Source organism: Arctopsyche grandis, chromosome 5, assembly GCF_051622035.1.
Source record: "Arctopsyche grandis isolate Sample6627 chromosome 5, ASM5162203v2, whole genome shotgun sequence".
Classification (NCBI taxonomy): Eukaryota; Metazoa; Arthropoda; class Insecta; order Trichoptera; family Hydropsychidae; genus Arctopsyche; species Arctopsyche grandis.
Window position 1 is genome coordinate 2,592,984 of NC_135359.1, and position 24,499 is coordinate 2,617,482.

At 32.0% G+C, this 24,499-nt stretch overlaps 1 protein-coding gene across 1 annotated transcript in view; it reads right to left on the bottom strand.

Moving 5' to 3' along the window:
• The window catches only part of CARPB (Carbonic anhydrase-related protein B), a 193,954-nt gene that overhangs the window by 99,122 nt on the left and 70,333 nt on the right, over positions 1-24,499 (bottom strand). The window contains exons 3-4 of the mRNA XM_077431100.1: positions 17,457-17,593; positions 8,107-8,298 (exon numbers count right to left, since the gene is read on the bottom strand). Coding sequence (XP_077287226.1) covers positions 8,107-8,298; positions 17,457-17,593 — 329 coding nt within the window. The remainder of the gene's footprint in view (positions 1-8,106; positions 8,299-17,456; positions 17,594-24,499) is intronic.

Consider the following 24,499-nt stretch of genomic DNA (forward strand, 5'->3'; position numbering starts at 1 on the left):
TAATTCCCTTGAACTTCGGAGAAACTTCTCGTTAATTCGTTTCGTTCTCCAGCTATTGCGTGGTAATACGTCATGCCCGTTGTTGCTGGAACAGTTGGGACTTTATGTCCCTAATAATTATGTGCGTGGTAGACATCATCATTTAATGGTTGTACCTGCTGCTCGCACAGTTCTTTTTCGAATGGCTCCTATTCCAAGAGCTATTCGACTTCTCAATGAAATCGTTGCTGCTGTCCCTGAATGTGATATTTTCCACCTTGGGGAGCGTAGATTGTCGGATATTATCTTAACATATTTATCTGGTAACCTGCGCTCATCATTACTTTCTTAATTTGAATGTGATGAATGAGTGGAATCTTAATCTACTCTCTTCCATTTGGGCCTCGCTGTGATTTTATTTTTTATTCATATTTTGTTTTATTTTATTTTATTTTTTCTTTCTCTTTTGTACATTTTTATATACTATTTTAATTTTGATCAGTGTAAACAAAGAATGGGATTTATGGATTTTATTTTTAATTTTTACACTTTTGTTATTTTTTTTTTTCTCTCTGAATGATGTATTATTTTCCTTTTGTTACTTTTTTTGTAATTTTATTTTACCATGTTTTCTGCTTTTGCTTTTTTTCCTTTATTTACAGTTTACTTGTTTTTATATCATGTTTTTATATATTTTTCAAATGTAGGCCATTGTGGCGCATTAGGTTCTTCCTGTAATGCCACAATGGTCCAAAACTATTAAATAAATAAATAAATAAATAAATAAAATGATTGATAAGATATATATTGAACCCGTTTGTATTGAGAAAAGTTGTATTTTGATTAAAAAATACTGGGGTCTTACTCGACCCCGGTTAGGGACACTCGTTCGATCTCGACGCTCCGTCCTTCAAAGGTTAAAGAAAAACTTTGAAGATAACCGTTTAATAAATCACTATAGTCACATTTATGTACTGAAAAAAATTGCAAAAAAATTATGTTCATTTACAAATATGAAGTTTAAATATATGTATAGACATACATACATATGTATGTATATTGTATTTGTGAATAAATATCGGCTTTCGAATTTGATTCCGCTGATCTCAAAGTATTAAGAAGTTCATCTCGTATCTCGTCGCCGAGGTTAAGCCGGATCGGCAGACTTTACACAAATTTATTTATCCGGATTAGGGTGAGAATCCTTTATACTCCCCGAGTTTATCCATGTGTAATGATGGTGGGTGGGGTAAGGATTGTGATCATTTTGCGGTCGCTAAGTGGATTCGTAAATATTTACACTATTCGGCGAAAAGTTCCCAAGGAAATTGGATTTAAAGTTAAGGCTCAACTTTTACTCCTTCGCTTTTCCTTCTCTGTTTCCTTCCACCCCCTCCTCCCTCTCCCCTTCTCATCGAACTCGATGCTTGGCTGGTCGGATATGATTTGAACTTTGCGAAATTTCTACTCTCAAAATGTTAATTCCAACGATCGCGATCCGATTAATAAGTTTATATAATATTTATTCGCAATTAAACCCCAACACCCTCCAAACGGTCCTATAAATACGAAAGCGAACGCTTCTAAGAATCGATAGATGCACTTTAAGCCACGATAGTACGAGTATCCATTCATTTGTAGTGCTCATTTAAAAGTAATGGTATATTTGGATTAGTTTATTGAATAAAAATATATAATATATATGTACATACATATGTTGTCGGTCTCCGTCACGGGCTCGAATGTGAAACGCCCGAAAACGCAAATATCGGAAGGCAAAGATCAAAAATCGAATGATCTTAAGTCAAAAGATCAAAAAAAAAGAGGGCATGGTAAACGGTACATACTCACGTAACATACATACTCAATTAATTGCGCGAGCAGGATACAACGAGAACAAGAGGAACAGGCTTTTCCTCCCGTATTAATGTGCGCGCGCAGAATACGGGAGGAAAAGCGTGTTCCTCTTGTTCCTGTTGTATCCTGCTAGCGCAAATTAAGTGAGTATGTACGTGAGTATGTACTGTTTACCATGCACCCTTTTTTTAACTTTCGACTTAAGATCTTTCGATTTTCGATGTTTGCCTTCCGATATTTGCGTTTTCGGGCGTTTCACATTCGGGCCCGTGAGGTAGACTCCTTCATACGATGTAATTGTATTTTCTCTTAATTATAAGCAGAAATTATAAACAGATAGAACATGGGCTTTATTTGTGAGCTTATTTTTAAAGGTTCATATATGTATGTACTATGCTTAAGTAAATATAAATTGCTTATAGTTTCAATGCCAGTTTTGGTTCAATATATGTATGTATGTAAATATAAGAAAACTTAAAATAATTAAGTTCTAACTAAAGCACCAATAGCGAAAATCATTTTAAAATATAACACTTATTTTAATGTGAGTTTTAGAATTATGGGTACATTCTTAGTTTGTTATTCCTTTATATAGTTTTGATAACTACTTAAATCAACAAAGTTTCTGTAACAAGTTTGATATTTGTAAACATTATGTTAGGCACAAAAAAGAAGTGACTCCAAAACATGTATGTATTCTCTTTGTTCTCTCTCATTCGTAGCATATTAATTTTATAATCAGAGTACTATTTACTTTTGAATGCTTTTTTAACTGTTTCATTTATTTGAAAGGTAAGAATGTAATGCGATATAATAATCGTATTGTAAAAAGCTTAAAATGGAAAGGTATAGGTATTCATACATATGTATATATTACTAATTTCATAACATTAAAACTTTTATAATCTTTCTGTTACAATATTTCTGTCAGGCGACGACTCACTGGTGCTACACTATTTTTACATACCTCCTTTACGTTTCACATGGCTTTCGTGTTAGTGGTCATTTTTATATCTTATCCGATCGTTTTCATACTTTGCCATATTGCTCATTTTGGTCATCAATATACGTTAATGTATCGTCTGCCATTACGTTGGAGATAAAATATCGTATACAACGCGTTTAAAAAACGGGGCCCGTAAACCTTCCTGACGTTTAATAAGCGTTCGTCCCGTGTCTTGCAACCTGTTCGCCTTGATATGGCCATATAAGATTTTAATTGTTTAAACGCCTATAATTCACTCAATATTTTATAAAACTTGCTCTATAGGTTCTCGTTATCTCTAATATTTAAATATTCATAGTTTTAACTCTCATATGTATATATAAATTTCAAATTTGGCGTCTAGCTTCATGTAATGTAATACACGATATATGTATATTGATTTTTGGCTAAATATGTCAAATCTGACATTTTACTGTATATCTCCTCAGTCGGTTTTATCTGCGAGATAAGTATTCAATAAGAAGTTATGTTGTCTTATTGTTAATATGATTTACAATAAGCTTACATACATTTAGTTTTTTACAATAAGCATAAATACATACATCACATACACTTATTTTTAGTTATCGGCTGATTTAATTTTTTAAGCTCCTAAATGGTTTGCTTGATTGTTGCGATTTACAGAGTGAGGTTGGTTTCAGGATCCTAGTTAGGTATTCTAGACACGTTGCACTCTTTTCACTTTATCCTTTCAAAACCAATTCCCTAAATATTCCTATCTACAGCGTGTTTATCGTATGCTTAACGGGGAGCTGAATGACGTTGATCTATTTGGTATTTCCTTACATCAATTCAGGACTGCCATCACGAGAGTCTTGATTGATTGATCCATTTCTGTTTCTATTTCTATTATATATTCTTTATCCAATTATATTATATCACTTTATGTTTATACAATTATATTATATCACCTTATGTCTAATTATGCATTTGTCCTATTTTAGTTTTAATTCTATTATTTTTCATTAGTTTGTCTATATGGACTAGATATTGTATTATGTATTTTGTAAAAAATCTATAATTGGGCTCAGATGTTATTTTGTTATATTTATTCATTATTTTTATGAATTTCTACATCTGTTGTCTGTGATTTTTTAATAAATAAATAAATAAGCGAGATGAATTATATTTGAAAATAGGAAGGAAAGATTGCTAGAACATTTTCGAGAAGCGCGTGAACAGAATTGTTTAATACATATGTACAAATATAATGATTCGAGGAAAAATATATAATAATAAAATATCTCAAGTAAACATTCAAAATACGTTCTTCACCACACATTAAAATACACGCGTGCCACAAGTCATAAATTCTCGTATAAATGAAATTTATCAAGTACCACAGAGCATAACATCATAATACCGAGACAATGCGGTAATACGCAAACGTCTTATTAATAATTCCTTTGACGAGTGTAATATTGTAAATTAGTCTGCAATATCTTTGCGGTGATTCGCGAGGGATTTGTCGTCTCTCTTCAAAAGCTCTTTTGATTTGTGAAAGCTCGAGACGTCGAAGAGCGGCGAGCTTAATGACGTGAGCTTTATTTATTGGCCTCAGAGCGAGCTTCTCTGGCGAACAACGACCGACCCGGAAACGGATGTGCCGAGATCGCTTCCTTCCGGTTTCCACCCCCCCCCCCTTCCCGCCATCCCTCCTCCTCCCCCAACCTTGGATCCCCACTCAATTAGACGAAACTTATGGTGCAATTAAAGCGCGTCCGCCTCGAATAATTATTATTATCGAATATCGAATTTTAATTTGTGCAATAAATTACGGATGAAAAATGTCGAGTTGTGTTAGGGGTTGCTCGAAAGTCACGCGCGTGTGTGTGTTGGTTGGACTTGGTTGGTGTATTTGGACCCCAAAGAACCAACTTTACACTATAAAGTTTAAGTCGGTGGTCTTGTTCATATTCATTCTGTGCGAACTAAACCCAAGTGGGGAACTTATGTTCAAAATTTCGACGGTCTCACTTATGTAAATAGTTGACAACGAATGATTTCCGCTTAATATTACTACATACCTACATCTAATATATAGTTTCGAAAGAAACTTTGTATATATGTATGTATATGTAACATTGGCTGGTTGGTTGGAAACAACACTTTTGATTTTTTTTTTTTCGATTCAAAGGATTTGAAGACCCTGGGAGTGAAGGACCCCGGGCAAAGGCCTAGGGGGCGAAGGCGCTGAGGGCGAAGGCGCCGAGGGCGAAGGCCCCGGAGAGTGAATTCTGCGGTGCGGTGCAAGCGCTCGACAATCACCAGACAGACTGAACGATACATAGATTGCACATCAGATGACGAGTAACCTTTCGATGTGTACAGATGCAATTATTAAAATGGTAATTATTAAAATTGAGTTCGATCTTTCTGGCTAGTTTAATAAGGCAAGTTCCGAATCTTGCCATATTAAACTCACCATAAAGAACCTATGCTTCACCTGTATGGAATAACGCCTCGAATACTAACCTTTCCAAGCTCCAAGTAATACAAAATAAATCCCTAAAAATAATTTATAATACACCCATATATACCAACTTGAAAAAACTGCATACCATATATAATATTCCGTTTATTACAGACATTACTAACAAACTAACCAGTAGATTCTATGACAGAATCACTAATAACCATACTGACACACTTGTGTAGTGTCTCCGTGATTACAACAAAATGTCTATACCCTTCAGGTATATACACAGATTACCTAAATACAATGTGCTTTAGACCGTCGACTTTTGAGAGTCCTTAATTAATATTATGTATTAGATGTATTATGAGCACTTATAAGAACTGTAAATAGATTTTTGAGCTATTTTCCTATTATGCTGTACATTAACATTAGAATAATATAATACCATGATTACTAACGAAATTTAATTAAATTGTAAAATAGAAAATGATCAGTAAGTCAGTAGCTATTAAAATATATATAAGATGTATTGTGAACATAATTTCGTAATAATAAAAAGCATTTAAAAATCAAAATCAAATAAACTGCGTTTAGGAACATGACAGTACATATGTATTGACGTTAAATAAACATATGTATATAAATGCTTCACACAACATTATTTCAAATTAAGTTTGCCATATAAATAGATGGCATAATATCACGATAGAAAGTATACCTAGAGTCGTTTAGAAGTATTTGCTTCAGTATCGTCTGTCTGGCTCATCGTGTTCCGAATATTAAGTGTCCTCAAAACACACCGAAGCAAAAGAAAAGACCGAAATCAGCAGAGTAAACGTTCACTTTGCGTTATTGGCTTATCGAGACGAGAATCGGAGCGGCGGGGGGTGGAAAAAACCGAAAGGGTTAGGTTTTCGTACTTATTAAACTAACAGACCAAAGTATAAACCAATCACTAATGAACGACCAACTTGTTTAGTCTGAGAGAGTCGAGTTTGCCTTTCGGGCATTATCTCGTTTGTTTGTTTGCCCCTCCTACATCCCCTTCTCGCTCAGCCTCCTTCCTGAAGGGGATGTAGTGGAGGGTTTGCGGTTGAAATTTGCAAGGTTTTTGCTACCGGGAAAGGATTGCGCCTAGAGCGTTGATTTAATTGAACATAATGCGCGTAGACTGTTTGTTTTATTACGGACGACTTGCCACAAATTGACTCGCCCAGATGAGCGAAAGCTACACTACCCACACACGATTGCTCCACGCTCAGTTCTATGTAGTGCTACGAATGGACCATTTTCCGGTCGGTGGAAAACCCGCACAAACTACCGCGTTACTTTTTGTTCTCGAGGCAAAAAATCGTAAATCCTAGTCGAATTTGCCGATTCGTCTTTTTGCGATCGGATTGAATTTTTAAACCGTCGAAAGCACTCGAGTGTTGTGCTGGTTTTGCTTGTTTCGTTCGATCCCGGTGAGATCGCAATGATTTTACTATATCTACATACATATATAGAGAAGCGAAAGCTTAAGCTGTGGTTGAGGGATTTGCATTGGGAAATTTCTCGATAATTTAATTTTTCATTGGAAATTCATTATTCATTTCAATGAAAATATATGTAAGTTAATAAACAATTGAAATTTCATATTAGCCAGCAGCATAGATCGGTCGTTAAGCTTCTGCCTAACACTGAGAGGTGCCGGGTTCGATCCTATGAGCTGACCTCGATTGAAAAGAATTATCTGTAATGCTGCTGGTCAGACCTGTATATTATTTGCTGGTCAGACCTGACGATTTCTCAGACTGCTTTATAAGGAGCAATATGGGATTTACCCATACTTATTTCAAAATTCGTCATGGGTATGGTCGGCTACACTTCTCTTGACCACATGAGGAGTGTTGCCTTCATCAAGTTCTTGTTTTCCATATTTAGAGACTGTATCTCCTGTCCGTCTATCCTGGCTGAGTTGGGCCTTCATGCTCCAGAGAGTGTGATATGGACCCCTTTTTCACACTCCTTTGGCTAGAACTGTGGCATTCAGTTATTCTCCCATTCCTCGCGGCCTCCATTTCTTAAATTCACTGGATGGTGCCATTAAAATTTGTCATGTCTCTATTCATTCTCTGCACCAATTCCTAAGTTATGGAGGTCGCGACCATTTAGAATGGTTGAGTTAGTGTTTTTTAATTATGTTTTTATTATGATTTCATGTTTTATTTAGTTATCCTTTCTTTTTTAATTTGTATATTTGTATATATAATTTGTTTATTTAACATGTATTTTTACCTTTTGTACTTCTTAATCTTTTTAGCACACTCGTCGCTTTGGAGCAATCTGTTAGACGAGTGTGCTTGATTAATTGATTTTTGTAACAAAAAATAAATAAATAATTTGTGACTCTGGGTCGATCGTTTCCTATCAGAGTTTGCCAATTTTCTCTGATTTCATTGTTGAAACGGTTCCCGATTAAAAATGGGCTAAAAACCTTCCTACCTACTATGTCACCACTTTTTGGGTATGATTTATGTACAATAAAATTTATATGTACAATTCATAGATGTCTCGTTAATTTGGGAGTTTTTCAGTGTCTCGTAATTCAGCGACTTGTATAATGAAAATGCTGCATTGTGTGTAATTGGTCAGGAAGGCGCATTGGGGTTTACCTGTAAGGCCTTCCTGGTATAAAAAATAGTATCCTTCGAGAACAGTCCATCGTTTCTGGAAAATTCACAACCACTCCATTCCACAAGAGGCTGCGAAAGCAGACCATACAATCCTGGACAAATCAGAACACTACAAAGAGGGGTGGGTGGGCATGTGAGGGGGCTTAGTATAAAATAAGAGTGAGACTCACCTCTGCGGGGAAAGCGTACCCGTTGATGCTGTGCTCGGATCCAAACTGGTCATGGAGTCCATAGTGAATGTGTATTTCGTGGAACTGGTACTTGTAGGAGAGTGGACCACCCGTAATGTTGATGTGGTGCCTCGTGTCGTTCTCCACCGTGAATATCACCGAGTGGCCCGTGTTCGATATCAGACCATTTATCTGCAAATGATGTGCCACCTGATTAATTGCCACCGCCATGAAAATCTTTCCAATGGAGGCTGTGTGCCCCGTTATAAATCACAATTCACAATGAAAAACCTCAGCCGTTTATGTATATACCTATGTACATATTTAGGTGTGTGTGTGTGTGTGTGTGTGTGTTTGAAACTCAATATTTTGTCCGGCATCAGCCTTTGGACTGAAATATTTTACGGTTCTGGTCAAAGTTGATTAATTTTTAAATTAATAATTCTGTATCAATTTAATCTACTACTAGTGTTGTGCCCGATGTAATATCATCACATAGTGTTACGTCTACATGTTTTAAAACTCAGGCCAAAGACCCATTTGTTTATAATCCAGGACGGTGATCTCCGTCTCATAACTACAGTGGGTCAAAAGGACCGCTCAGACGAAGGATTTGACACGTATTTTGTCGTCGCCATAAAAACAAACCCCACTCCTTAAAATTTGGTAGTCTTTAAAGTCATGGACCTCTTTGTAAAGCATTAGATTAGTATAAGTCGTAGAGTAAGCAACATTATAATAAACGAGATTAATTAAATATTGATTGATAAAAATACACATCAAGTTTCATTACGGAGTAACGTTCCACAAAACGCTTGGTGGCAGCGAATATAATTATAAATAAGAACAACGATAAAATATACATCGATCGCGAATGTAACAATAGGCTATAGGATATTAAGTTATAAAATAAATACAAATTAAAAAATATGTGTCGGTTCTGTGTTCGATCCGCATCGCGGTCGTATTTTTTTCAAATACCCTTTAAATATAATTAGTTTAATATTTATATTTAATTGTATAATATGAAATAAAATGGTTCAAAACCACGCTAAATCAAATTATTTTATATGGCGTGACGTAAGCAATTAATTACCTGTATGTACCCCGATGAAAATTTAATCAGGTGTATAATAAGTGAAAACTACCTATGCAATGATAATATAAAACACCAATAGAAACATTAATTAATTAATTAAATTCTCTGAGACTATTGCCCAAGGGAAACATTGGTAGCAAACAGTGTATATATAAGTTTTTTCTTGATCTGTTATTATATTCGTACGTTTTGTTGGCATACATATGTATATATAAGGTATATACCTATATAATAATAATAACTTTTCCAGACGATAGGGAGAATAGTGCAATCCCCAACGCCCATATAAATAATATATAGATAATAAATAGAATATTATTGAAAAATAAAAAAATAAAAATAAAAATAAAAATAAATAATAATAACAAATAACTAATAATAATTATAATAAGAATAATTAATTATTAGTCAATTAAATGTCTATTTATCCATCGAACATATGTACAATGTAGAGTGCAAATGAGAAGACTATATATTATGTAGGTATGATGACAAATTAGTATCAATAAATGAAGTTTTGTGATGGTGATATTAGCCTAGAGATTTCGACTGATTTCGATCTACATAATATAGAATTGTTTGAGATTGATCTCTGATTTGAGCATCGTAAATTCTATGATACTGAAATTTGAAATGATTATCGTTACGTTCAGATTTTTTTTTTTTAATTCTTAAGTCGACCGAAAGTGGTGCTTCCAATTTTATATTTAAATTTCATTTTATATATATTAATTCAAGTTTAATTTTATATATCGTATGCACGTGTGTATGTGTGTATGAAATTAATGTTATAATGTGAAAAGAAATTGCTAAAAATATAATACAAACATATTTGAATTGAAAAGTTTTGTTAAACCTGAATATAACAACGCTCGAAACTTTTATTTTACTACATATATATTGCCTTTTTACATACCTCCTTTACGTTTCACTTATTAATTTTATTAGGTATTATAGTTTTTTATTAGTTGCAATTTCAGATACAACCGATATCCTTAGAAAAACCATATAATACGCTTATGATTTAATATTACGTATAAACGTTATTTGTAAATGGTTTTATTCATTCAAAGAATCGAAGGTTTATAGAAACTATGGCTATTTTAAACTGTTTGTTTGAATTGTGAGTTATTAGAAGTATAAAATTTATATTATATTTAAGCTCATGCATTACAAATTCCAAAAGTCTCCAAGAAATCGAATTGTTCCATAGGTTTTTTCAAGGAAATAACTCATTTTATGCAAAAAGAATACAGGTACAAATGTATAGGTAGATACATATGTATATGCATGAATTTACTCAGATAAATTTCAAATTTCGGATTAAATGTAGGATATATGTATGTATTGATAAATACTATATGTTAATTATTATTATTATGTAATATTAATCTAGGAAAATTATAAATGATACGGGTATATTATAAATATATTTATAAACTTTACAGTGATAGAGTCAAAGTTTCTACAATGCAAAAATACCTTTATAATGCACATCTAATATATAATTTCGAAAGCGACTTTGTATGTTTGTATGTAAGTTTTGGTTCGTAGAATCCGTGACGTTAAATTTAATAAAAAACAAATGAATATTCAAATAAATTTAAATAAAATAAAACTATTCAAATAAATTTAATTAAATGTTTACTATAAGATTAGACATATTTAAGCGGCTTATATTACAAATACTGAGCGAAGCCGGGTAAAACCACTAGTTATCAATAAAGCGACTTTGGCGTGGTAAGCTATTATATTCCGTCGTGAATGTCCAATCAGCAATATAAAATAGAAAATAAAATAAGCAGCCATTAAATAAAATAGAATAAAAGCTCGCGAACAAATTGAAACATCGAATTCAATAAAAATCTCTTTAAAAAATCTGATTTCAATCGGATCTGTTCGAATTGTCTCGGTCGTTCGTTTATATAATATTATAAGATTGGAGGTTTATACAGCCGACGGAAGGACTCGTAAAAAATTGAAACCTTCGCAATAAAAGAGTTACGACCCTTAGGCATTAAAATATGGCCGAACCGAGGAGGGGTGCAGGGGTTAGCGACGACTTTTATTATAATTAGTGAATAATTAGTGAACGAGGTTGGCGACGTTAAAGGTTGACGGCCGTCGTAAACTGCGATTTGGATTGCATTTTCCGAATGCCTGAGAAAATTGTTAAAAATAATTACCCGCAGCAGGTATTAAAGTGCACAATGCAACGCGATCGTAAACTTGAAAATCTCGCAGTAGCAGTCCCGTTGAATTGAATTGTCTTGAATTGAAACAGCTGCTTTTCGTGTATGTATAACACAATGTAATCAAATCAAGTGCCTCGTAAAAAATATGACTGGAGTACATCGTTAAATTTCTGCACACTGAAATAAAAATTTCAGCGTCATATCAAACGAGCTTTGAAGTCCAATTTGATATTTTAAATAGCATGTAGTGCACTTTCGGCGTGGTTAAATTTGCTGGACGTGTTATTTATTATAATGTGAATGTCGATTATCAGTATGCAAACCTGTATGCATCTGGTATAGACTGGATGGTATATGGTGACATTTATCTGAATATATGATTCTAAAATTTATTGTGGAACGTATGAAGTATCTCTATAAATGAATGAGGGCGAATACTATAAATTAATTATGTAAATCTAGAAAAATTTAGCTGCCTTAGTAATTTAACAAAGATACGAATATGCATTTTACACAAAAAACGAGAAAGAAACAACGGTTAAAATAATTATATAAATTTAAATTCTGTCGTGTATCATTCTGTATAGTTATCGTATTTTAACCCAATTTTTTAAAATGGCTTAAGATTTTATGATAGTATACATGTAGTATACATATTAAATTCATACAGTATACAAATAGTATACATATTAAATTCATACACTAGCTATCCGTACGTAGTAAACGTTTACGAAAGGAATAAAAAATTGACATTCTTAACAAGTACATTACATACATATATAGTCGGCCTATGGCGGATTCAACTAAAAACTAAAAGAATTCGATTTTCCATCGAACATTATATGTATTATATAATCTTTATCTAATATTATATCAGTTTATGTTTAGTTATGCACTGTGTTATTTAGTAATATGATGTAAGAAATGTTTACGAAAGGAATAACATGTTGACATTCTTAATAATTATGTATGTAGTGGTCCTATGGCGGATTAAATTAAAAATGAACGAAATAAAATGTAACCGATCCTTATCTAACCCAACCTAATCTATGTATAATCGTAGGTAATACTGATTTACGTAATTGTAAAACATCTATAGTGGATTTAAGCCTCTTAATTATTGTCTATTTCGTATCAATTCGGCAATAAATAAGTAATTTGAACACGACTAGTTATATTCTTGAGCATAAAATTCATTGCAACAGCAAATTCATACATTGGTCAGCTTTCAAACTACTCAAATTTCATTCGTTAGCAGATTTACTAGTGCACAAAAGCTAGTGCATTAAGTTGCGCGTCATTGTATACTTTGTCTAGTTAGAGTATCTGTCAAATCTAGCGTCGTAAGCTTTACCTAAAAACCAAAGCTAGTCAGTGTAAACTGATTCGAGATTTGACCTGTAACCTTACTGTAACATTTATAAAGTAAACAGTTTTATTATATAAGAAGGAAATGATTGTTACTGGATACATTTTTCAAAATTTTAAAGCAGCTTTGATATTGTTTATATGATTTTTTTACTAATAATAATTATTCCCTATACTATAATTTAAATAACAAAGCTACATAGATACATACATACATATACATATGTTATGGATACTATTGGTAAGGTTTTAAATCTATCGAAAATAAAAACGATATGAACAAATTTTAAAAATCTTGTGTATTTAATTAATTTATCGATGATGACTATTTCGAACGTAGAAAACACATTTATTTTACCAACGTGCCAAGTTTAACATAACATAACAGGTAAACCCCAAATGCGCCTTCCTGGTCCACATAATTATTACATAGATACATGTAAATCTAAACAATATCTGACATCTATCGTCAGATATTACAAATATCGTATTAATACGATAAATAACGATGAATAACTTTCATGTAACAATACGAATTTTATATTCGATAAACAACCACAGAGACATATATGGTGAGCAATATGGCGAAACCTAATATATAACAATAACTAAAGGTTCGCAACAGAGAATTGGGAAGGAAACGCCAATTTTACAGGAATCGTTTCAATGAAAATCAGAAAAATTGGCAAATTCTGATAAGAAACGATCGACCTTGACAAATCAAGGTCTGGCCAATAGCGAGACTTCGAACTCGTAAAATCAAGTACGAGATAATTCAACATTCACCACTAGACCACGCTACTAGTTAATGTATACTAAGGTCAGATTAAAACCTTCTAGAAAGTATGCATAATGTAAAAATTGTTTTTGTGGGCATTTTTTTGTCACATGTGTAAAACCCCTATACGGGTGCAAATCACATAAAGCGAAACGTTAAATCAATTAACTTTGCGATCAGATCAATCCCGTATCTTTTACCTTCGGTTTGCGGAATGGCAGCGAGGGGAGAAAGTTAATTTGTGCCCGCGAGAGGCCCGTAATGAAGAAAAATAAACGATTGGCCGTTTTCCCATGCAAAGTCGGGGAAAATGGATGCGACTTTCCTTTATTCAACGGGAACAGAAGTAAATTAAACTGGCTGCTTGCAAGCGGGCAGGCAGTGATTTAGTTTTTATTGCTGCGCTGGGAATATTCCTGGGGGGTCGACCAACGCTCGTTTCGCTAACATTAACTACCGGCCCGGACCTGGAAAACCCCTGGCTAGAGGGTGAGAGCTTTGAAAAAAAAAACGAACCGTATAAATTGAGAAAAAAATCGCAGTTTCAAAAGGGCCGGCGCCGCGGTGACGTCAAAGGACGCCCATTATCAGACTGCGGCGTCGCCTCATCTGCAGACTCAAAGGTCATTCGAGGGGAAAATTAAACCAGGTATTGCCCCAAATTAATATTTAAAAGTACCTGGTACAATATAGTGCTTTTCTGATTTCAGAATTTTATACGCGAGGATAATATTTAACCTAAATGCTTGAGGCTTGATGGTTTATACGCCTGTTATTTGAACCATTGAGTAACTATTTACATTATGTTAATTATAATTGTGTGCCTAAGATTAAGTATTAAGTTACATTATAAACATTGGAGAAGGGTTTTCAAGGCTAATTAGCATATGTTTACCGTTTCCGTATAACAATCGGGTGTATTGTAAACAATAATATCAGTGGTGAAGTTTAAAGAAGTAGAATTGATGATTATAATTTGAAACATATTCAACGAATTTTTTAATGTTTGTTATTGATTTTTTTATAGGGTAATGAATTTACTGGTTAGTTTTCAGGACTATTTTAAGTAATATACAAGAAATAATACATATATGAGAAAAAAATGATGATGACAATTATAATTAATAGAGCAGTAACCATTTAAATAGATCTAAGACGATTCAAAGCTCGGAGAGTAATTCGAAATTGATTTCGACACAATTTTTCCGATCTGAAATTGTAATTGTACCACACGCTGCTGCCACTGGAAATCCCTTGGGATGTGTCGCCCAATTACAATGTATAATTTTAAGGGGTGGGTGGGTGGGTGCGTACCTGCCCTAGGGGTTGAGGCTTCGTGTGACGCTGACGTTTCCATTTAGCATTTCCACGGGCCTAGGGCTGTTTCTCGATTGAAATTTGTTGCTTAAACAGGGAGAAACCCGCGAGTTCCCGCGGGTTTCAGCAAGTGGAGGAAATTGCGTGCGCCACTGGAAATTGCGCCACTTTTTGGCGAGAAAGCACGCTCGTGTATCCGCCATTACTACCTCGCGGATTATTGATGAACGCGCTCGCAAATCCAATGATGATGCCAATCCAATCTCGGAAGCTTTGCCAGCTTTTGATTTAGCGCCAGGATAAAATGCGATGTATTTTATGGTGAGCCTGTTGTGTTCGCTGAATCAACGGGTAGTTTTTTTGGAAAGGAATCAATGCAATATATTCGAATTTGATGCGTTGATAAAAAAAAATGGTGTATGATAAATATAAATTTGTGTACTTTATGTTTTAGCAATCCCAAAAATTAAATTCACTTATGTGTGAATGTTTTATATATTCATATATTTTTATAGGTATATGTACATACTTTTTTTCAGTAGATTTCATGAATATGCATACCCATATGAAATTTTGAGTCAAAAGTAAAGCGAGTATTTTTATGAAAATATATTGGATATTTGTGGTAAAATACTTTATTTAAATATGGTCAACGATACGAATGGTTAAAAATCAAAGGAAAAAAACATTATACATATGTATACATGTATTTCAATAAATAATTACTATGTCGTTGTATAAATACGCTTAAAAAGGCGCGTAAAATATAATAGAATAAACTTATCTAGAAGAGCTCAAAGTTATAATAGTCAAAGTGTACGGCATTGAATATTCCGAAATATTTCATTTGAACCGATGATTGGCATGTCCTTTGAGTTTTGTATGTATGTATGTATGTACTATATGTTGATGAAAATTCATTTTTAAATTTGATTGAATTTTATTTCACATAGAGATGTCCCATAAAATTTGAGCATAGTGTGTGTTAAAAAATGTCACTGTAATGCTTTGGATTTTCGCTTTGATCTACATATTATGTATGCATATGTATATACGTATGTAGGATTAGAGCAATATTCACTTAATCGAAAATTTGTAATTCAGTTTTGCAGTGATGCAGAATCTCAATCCCAAATATTAAATTTATAAAAATTCGATGAAGTAAAAACTACTCTAATAAAGGATATAATGTACTATACATAGGTATATAAATAAGTCTTAGAATGGTGTTTGTCATGTATAAATAGAAAATTTGTAAATATTTCGATCGTAGTATAAATTATATGATAGCTTAGTTAAAATATAACCAATAAAAAGTATTTGATTAGAATTATATTAATATACACCTATACATACATATATGTACATATATGTTAGATTCCAGCAATTTTCACTTGGTCGAAAATTTGTAATTTTTTTTGCAGTGATGCAGAATCACAATCCTAAATATTATATTTATGAAAATTCGATGAAGTAAAAACCACTCTAATAAATGTACTATAGGTATATAAATAACACTTACAATTGTGTTTGTCATGTTTAAATTGAAAATTTGTAAATATTTCGATCGTAGTGTATATTATATGATAGCTTAGTTAAAATATATCCAATAAAAAGTATTTGATTAGAATTATGTTATATATTCATACATATATACATACATATATATGTAGGATTAGAGAAATCTTCACTTGGTCGAAAATTTGTAATTAATTTTTGCAATGATGCAGAATCTCAATCCTAAATACTATATTTATAAAAATTCGATGAAGTAAAAACCACTCTAATAAAGTATATAATGTACTATAAGTATATAAACAGTTCTTAGAATTGTGTTTCTTATGTTTCAATTGAAAATTTGTAAATATTTCGATCATGGTGTAAATTATTTTATTTATTTATTTATTCTAAACAGACCATTGTGGCATAACAGGAATTCCTAAAGCGCCACAATGGTCAAAAAATATATCACAAAAAAAAAAAAAAAAATAACAATTAAACATAAACATAAATACATCCATTATATGATAGCTTAGTTAAAATGTAATCAATTGAATTCATTTAAATAGAAATTGATATTTAACCATGGATTATACAGCAAAGACTCTCAACCATTTCAAAGTCGCAACTGCTTTTTACAATCGACAGAAAACCTGCACCAAATTTACATAAAAGGCAAGAAAACATTTAAAAAAAAATAGTTTGTTTTGATAGTAATAAATTTTCACAAAGAAAATTACGTGCTGAGAAATTGTTTCTCATATCCAAGGATTCATCATGTATAATACAACACTTTCGCGGAAATGCTGGATACACCCAGGAAAGAAAAGAATAACCTATGAACCAGTGCAGCTCTTTTTCTTTAAGCTACGGGAATTGTTGTATGAAATTACTTTTCAAAGATTTAAAGGTAAGCAGTATTCTACTTTACCTTCAGATTTTTCTACAAATGAATTTGCACCATGGTCGATATTATTTTGAGTTTACCATTTACACATTGGTCTACGACTCCATTGGTTGGGAGCCTTGTGGATTATCCTCGTATACAAACTACATATATAAACAGGGTACTAGGTTAAAGAATAGTACTCACCCTATGTTTATCTATGTGTATGAGCCGGAGATTGGGATCAAAGAGTAGCTTGGCCGGGTCCAGATTCACCGGCGACTGTCTTCTGCCTTTGTTGCACAGACTCCATTCGGGGTTTATCAGACCCCAGAACGCGGGACCTGTTGACAAAAGCACACAAAACGTAATTAAATTAATTATCAGCGGCTCAACGGAGATAATCGAGCGCACGCTCGCGCACACATAAACTATCCCCCCAAGAATTATCTGATTAATCACACATGCTCTAATCAACTTAATTGAGACACTGACGCTTGACGGAGGGTTCAAAAAGCGTATACATATATATATACATATATTCACTTATGGATAGACAGCCACTTATCAAATTATGCCTGTATATAAAACTGTGCTTAATTAAGTCGAAAGCTCAGCGTGCGGAAGCGAAGTACTTAAAATTTCACACTCTAAATGATACGAAACGTGGCGACTATGATTTTTAAAGCCTTAGTTCAAAGGTTAAAAACCTATTTATTTATTTTCATTTATAGTTTTGGACCGTTGTGTCATTACAGGAAGAACCTAATGCGCCACAATGGCCTACATTTGAAAGAGATAAGAACACAAAAATAAAATACAATAACATGCATAATATAAAAAGAAAAAAGCAAAAGCAGAAAAACATGATAAAAAAATAGTACATAAAAATGAAGATAAGTTGAAAAGAATCAAGTAAAAAAGAATAAATAAATTCCTCAAATCCTATTCTTAGTTTTACATCGAATATAAAGTGAGTATAATATTTATTTAAACATTAGTTTGGATCATTGTGGCATTGGTCTCTATAAGAAAATAAGAGAAAAAAATCATAATAATAATAGTAATAATTCAGAGATTAAAAATAAATAAAAGGCAAAAGCAGAAAATAAAAGAAAAATAGTACATAAAAATGTACATAAGGAAAAAAAATCACAGCGAGGCCCAAATGGAAGAGAGTAGATTAAGATTCCAGTTAAACATCACATTCAAATTAAGAAAATATAATATTTATATAATAATTCTTATCATATCTTCATAATACATCTATTTATGATGCTTGAATACTCATTAGATTCAACGATAATCTGTACACAATGGGATGAAACTGTTGAGATGATGTCATTATTAAACAATGATGATGTCAATATGTGAAACTACTTATTCCACGAAATTTTCAACAATATTTTTTCCTTTTTTAATGCATCTAGCAAAACAGACAATGATTTATTTTTGTATATGAATCAAATTAAATTTTATTTTATAAAATAAGTCTGCCTATTGACCATTTTGATGTACAATTAAATTTACGGTATTAAAAAGTTTGAAATAATATGAAAACAAATTAATTTTAATTTTCAAATAGACCGTATCACTGCATTCGTGTAGTCAATTATAATTGAATGCTAAATTTGATAATCATTAGTCGAAATGTCAAAATGAGCGATATAATTTTTTTAATTTAATTTATTTCAATAGAACATGTATGTATGTTCACTCGCCTTTACAGGATCGCTCCAAAACCTATTTACAATTCTTATAAATGCTCATAATAAATCTAATACACAATATTAATTAAAGACTCTCTAAAGTCGATGACCTAAAGCAGATTGTTTTTAGGTAATCTATGTTTATACCTGAAGGGTATAGACATTTTGTTGTAATCACTGAGACTCTTCACAAGTTTGTTAGTATAGTTATTAGTGATTCTGTCATAGAATCTACTAGTTAGTTTGTTAGTAATGTCTGTAACAAACGGAATATTATATATGGCATGCAGTTTTTTCAAGTTAGTATATATGGGTGTATTATAAATTATTTTTAGGGATTTATTTTGTATTACTTGGAGCTTGGAAAGGTTATAATTATATAATTTTATTTTATTTTGAGTTGATAAAGAACTATAGCGATTAAATATTGGGTATATTGATTGCATTTCGCTGCCTCAATGTGAGGTGCGCATCTCATTCATTTATCGAACGTTACTTCTAAATATTTTATTACTGACTGCCATTCCAGACTTTCTCCAGAGGGGATTTTCTGATCTGAACTTGGCTTATGCTTTCTGAAACTAAAGAATATGGCGACTGTTTTGGTTTGATTAATTTGAATTTTCCACTTAGTGAAGTGGAAAGTTGTACATATGTATGTAGCTAGTGAAATTTTGACATACTAATATATTCATATATTTGAAACATTGAAAGCTTACTATGAGAAAAAAAGTAAAACTAGCACTTTTCAAATATCGATATCGAAGGTGTGACGTTGAAACCGCCTCTAGCTTTATGACCCTATTACCGAAGCATGGGTCGTGCTAATGGCGATTTTCGTAATTAGAATCGAGACTGGAATATTCGTAGGATTGTCAAGATGAATTTATATATACATATATTATTATTATTTTGGTTAATGTGGCACGTCATCATAATTCAGGTCACAAGTACGCAAGCGATCATACTTCAGGAACATGTAAGGGCCTAATGGCGGTCAATATTGCTTTAGTTCGGCGCACAGGTGCGTTGTCCTGCAGAAGAAAGATGTCTTTTCGGGCCAGGGTTTTACAACCTTTTTTTACGACTCTCGGCCCGGAACTGCAATATTTTAAACATTGATTCAATCTACGCCAGTTTTTTTTCCTATCGTAAGCGAAAAATCGCAAGGGGATGAAACGTGCCGCGATTCATTTCCCGCTCATACATTCAAACGGTCGAAAGCGTCAATATTTTTAGTATACTTTGTTGATGTAGCTCAGAAAACTGAAAAATTGACAAGATTAGTATTAATTAAATGATCCAAATGAATGGAATATTTTTGATTTTCTTGACCTAGTTTTAAATTAATAGATCGTGCTGATCTAATAAAAATGTGACTTTAGATATGAATATATTTATTCTGCATTTTTAATGAAAGAAAATGATATTATTATATTTGTTGGAATATCAATAAAATCTAAATTTTCCGAGAACGTAATAACCTCTCGTACATCTGTATATCTATATGTACATATGTGTAGACGAAATCTATGTAAATACATATACATACATATGTTATAGAAAACTAAATTTGTATTTAAAGAATGTATCTAATGTAATTAACATGTAATAAAAGTTATAATTTAACAGTTTTATACCGAAATAAATAGAACTATGATTTCTTTATACATTTTTAAATTGCAAAACATCTTATCCATTTTAATAGTATAATAAAATGAAATACCAAATATACATATTCATATTGTTATTTTTTATTTTCAAATGAAATAATGTACAGTGAATCTAATCGTAATTATAAAATATATTCAAAATGTGGAATAAGTGGTTTTCTATGTATACGTCACAGTGAAATTATATTTCAAGTGAAAATGTATTTTCACTGAAATCATTACCAGTTACATTTTCAGGGCTGGTTTTATTCATTTAGATTAGATTGTTAGGGTTGGTATTATTTAAGGTTTAGGATAGGTTAGGTTAAGTAAGGGCCTTATTCATTTAAGCTTGAGTTGTTAGGGGTAAATTTATAGAGTTAAACGTTGTAAATTCATTGTTTGATACATTTTCACTGTTTGAATTGGTGAAAATATATTTTCACTTGAAATATAATTTCACTGAAACATACATATATACATGTGTTATTTAAAAATAAATAAAAATACATTTTACTTCAATGCATTAAATTTTCTTGTTTAAAGTTTATTGCGTGTTTCCTGACATATTGAATTATAAATGTTTGAAATGATGAGCAACACGTAAAGTTTACATTAAGCTTCGATCTTAAGTTTCAACATATATTTATATATATGTATGTACATATCGATACGTTTAATCAAAATTCCATCGGCACGAATGACTGTTGGGATGAAAAATCGCGAGCTCTCTTTTGTATTGCAAAATAAAGCCTATATAAAAAATGCGGGAACATTTTTCATAGACGATCCCCTACAACAACCCCTCTGAAGGGAGATCAAGGGCTGTTCAATATGCCGTCGTGCTGTCTGGTGTCTTTCACCTAGTATCAGCAATCTTCGTAATTGTCCATTGTCCCCGTCATCCGAAAGGCCCCTTCAAAAAGTTCGTCCATTAGAAAATTCTCACTTATCCGTTAACAATCTGCGAACGCGTGACCGCGTCGAGATCATGCTCTTGTAATGATAATGCGAAACCCCAGCACAAAGGGTGCCGCAAAAAAAATGTGGAGAACCTTTGGAGACATGATGTCGATCACGAGTCCATGAAAATTGAACGGGTGCTCGGAGGAAATCTTTTATTCATATTGAGGCTTTTTTCTACACGCAACTCCATCAAGCACATATTACATATAGGGAACAGTTTATATAAATAAAATAATAATTTATTTACTTAAATTATACATTTTACTATACGTGACGACACCAGGCGTTACTCGGGAGGCGGAATCTAAAAAAAGTCTAAAGAGCCCTTTTAAGAAAACTTTTCTACAGCTAGAATTCTATGAGATACCATATATCAAATTTGTTGATCCAATAGTTAAAAGTCGTAGATTTGATTTTTGTGTATAAATATACATATAAAGAAATGTGTAGTATAAGGAATGATTTTTGTAGTCCTGAACAAAATTTACTCAACAGGAGCTTTCAGTTTGTTTCTGAAATATGATCACTACAGCTAAATAAATAAAAAAATATTGAAAAATAAATATTTTGACCATATTTATTAAAATACAAGTCAAACGACATATGTATGACTCAATTTATGCTAAATTCCATTTTAACTACAGTTAAAATAAAGTAAAAAGTAAATATTCAGGTCAATCTGTTGATTTTGTTTAACTATAATAGAATACTCATGTATTTTTTGAATCATATTTGAAATTAATAACATCATTTAAAGTATGTGCATATATTTATAAGAATTCATAAAATTGATAAATATGTATGTAGAAAATAGGTATTTTTATTCAACATTCAATAGACTTTTTTATATTTACTTTATCTATGTACGTAGTAACAATAGATGAAGTTTTGTGATCATGCGAAAATTCGAACTCGAGATTTTGACTGATTCGAACTCAGAATCGATTACTGATCACGTTTTAATGATCTAGAAAAAATGTGTGTGTGTGTGTCTGTGTGTGTGTCTGTGTACTTTGGGGATTTTTTCAACACCGTTAGTCCTATCGAACCGAAACTTAGTATCGGTTAATGAAATTCTTATAGACACTACGTTAATTTTTTTCAATTTTTTAAGTTGACCGGAAATGGTACCTCCCTTTATAGGTGTCCTCTTTTTTTTAAGTTTTTGAATTCGATTTTCTCCCAAACTACTTACTGAATCGGACTGAATTTTTTTTATATGTACTAGAAATAATAATTTTTATAATTTTATATTTTTTAAATATTTTTATCTGAACCGGAAGTTGTACTTTTACTCTAGAGAATCAAAGTTTTTTATGTTTTTCTCAAAAGCCTTTTGATTATTCGAACTGAAATTTCATATCGATCAGTTTAAGCTCAATACCAAGTTATGTATAAAATTTGGTAAGCGTCCGTCGACCGGAAGTGGCAGTTTACTCTTGTTCGATTTTTCTTCCACTATTTTTTTCGACCCCTTAAACATGTGTGGTCTTCACGAAAAAATTCAAGTATAATTCTTGTATCAATGTGATTAAAATAAAAAAAAATCACTAAATTTAATAAACCGAAAGTGGGATTTTTTCCCTCCGGAAGCATCCGGAAGGAAGGTCAAAAATGTTGTCGCCTGGATCCTGACCACACCCCTGAACGTATTGAGCTGAAAATTTATATTTGTGTTGTTTATGTACTAACTTAGATTTAGTAACGTTTTGGTCAGAATTCGTAAACCGGAAGTAGTATTTTTTTTTAAAACAATATTTCATTATTTTATTTTGACCTTTTAAATTATTTTAAGCGTCTTGATATTTATTGTGTACAATAGAAATAGTGATTTTAAGTAAAAATAAAAAATAAAACCATCAAATTTAATGAACCGGAAGTGGGATTTTCTCCTATTAGAAAGGTTAAAAATGTTGTCGCCTGGATCCTGTCCACGCCCCTGAACGTATTAAGCTGAAAATTTATATTTGTGTTGTTTATGTACTAACTTAGATTTGGTAACGTTTTGGTCAGAATTCGTAAGCCGGAAGTAGTATTTTTTTTAAAAACAATATTTCATTATTTTTTCATTATTTTATTTTGACCTTTTAAATTATTTTAAGCGTCTTGATATTTATTGTGTACAATAGAGATAGTGATTTTAAGTAAAAATAAAAAATAAAACCATCAAATTTAATGAACCGGAAGTGGGATTTTATCCTATTAGAAAGGTTAAAAATGTTGTCGCCTGCATCCTGTCCACGCCCCTGAACGTATTAAGCTGAAAATTTATATTTGTGTTGTTTATGTACTAACTTAGATTTGGTAACGTTTTGGTCAGAATTCGTAAGCCGAAAGTAGTATTTTTTTTAAAAACAATATTTCATTATTTTTTCATTATTTTATTTTGACCTTTTAAATTATTTTAAGCCTCTTGATATTTATTGTGTACAATAGAGATAGTGATTTTAAGTAAAAATAAAAAATAAAATCAGCAAATTTAATGAACCGGAAGTGGGATTTTATCCTATTAGAAAGGTTAAAAATGTTGTCGCCTGGATCCTGTCCACGCCCCTAAACGTATTAAGCTGAAAATTTATATTTGTGTTGTTTATGTACTAACTTAGATTTGGTAACATTTTGGTCAGAATTCGTAAACCGGAAGTAGTATTTTTTTAAAAACAATATTTCATTATTTTATTTTGACCTTTTAAATTATTTTTATCGTCTTGATATTAAATGTGTATAATAATTATACTGATTTTAAATAATTAAAAAAATTTAAACAAAATCCGCCAACCGGAAGTAGAAATTTTGTCTTGTGAAAGTATTTGCATATATTTGCGCTCAATTTGTATCGCTATCATAGTTATTAGTTCAATATCGAATTTTGTTTTGTAACCTTCTTATATTCCTCAAATACATAGATAAAGTCATGGGTTGG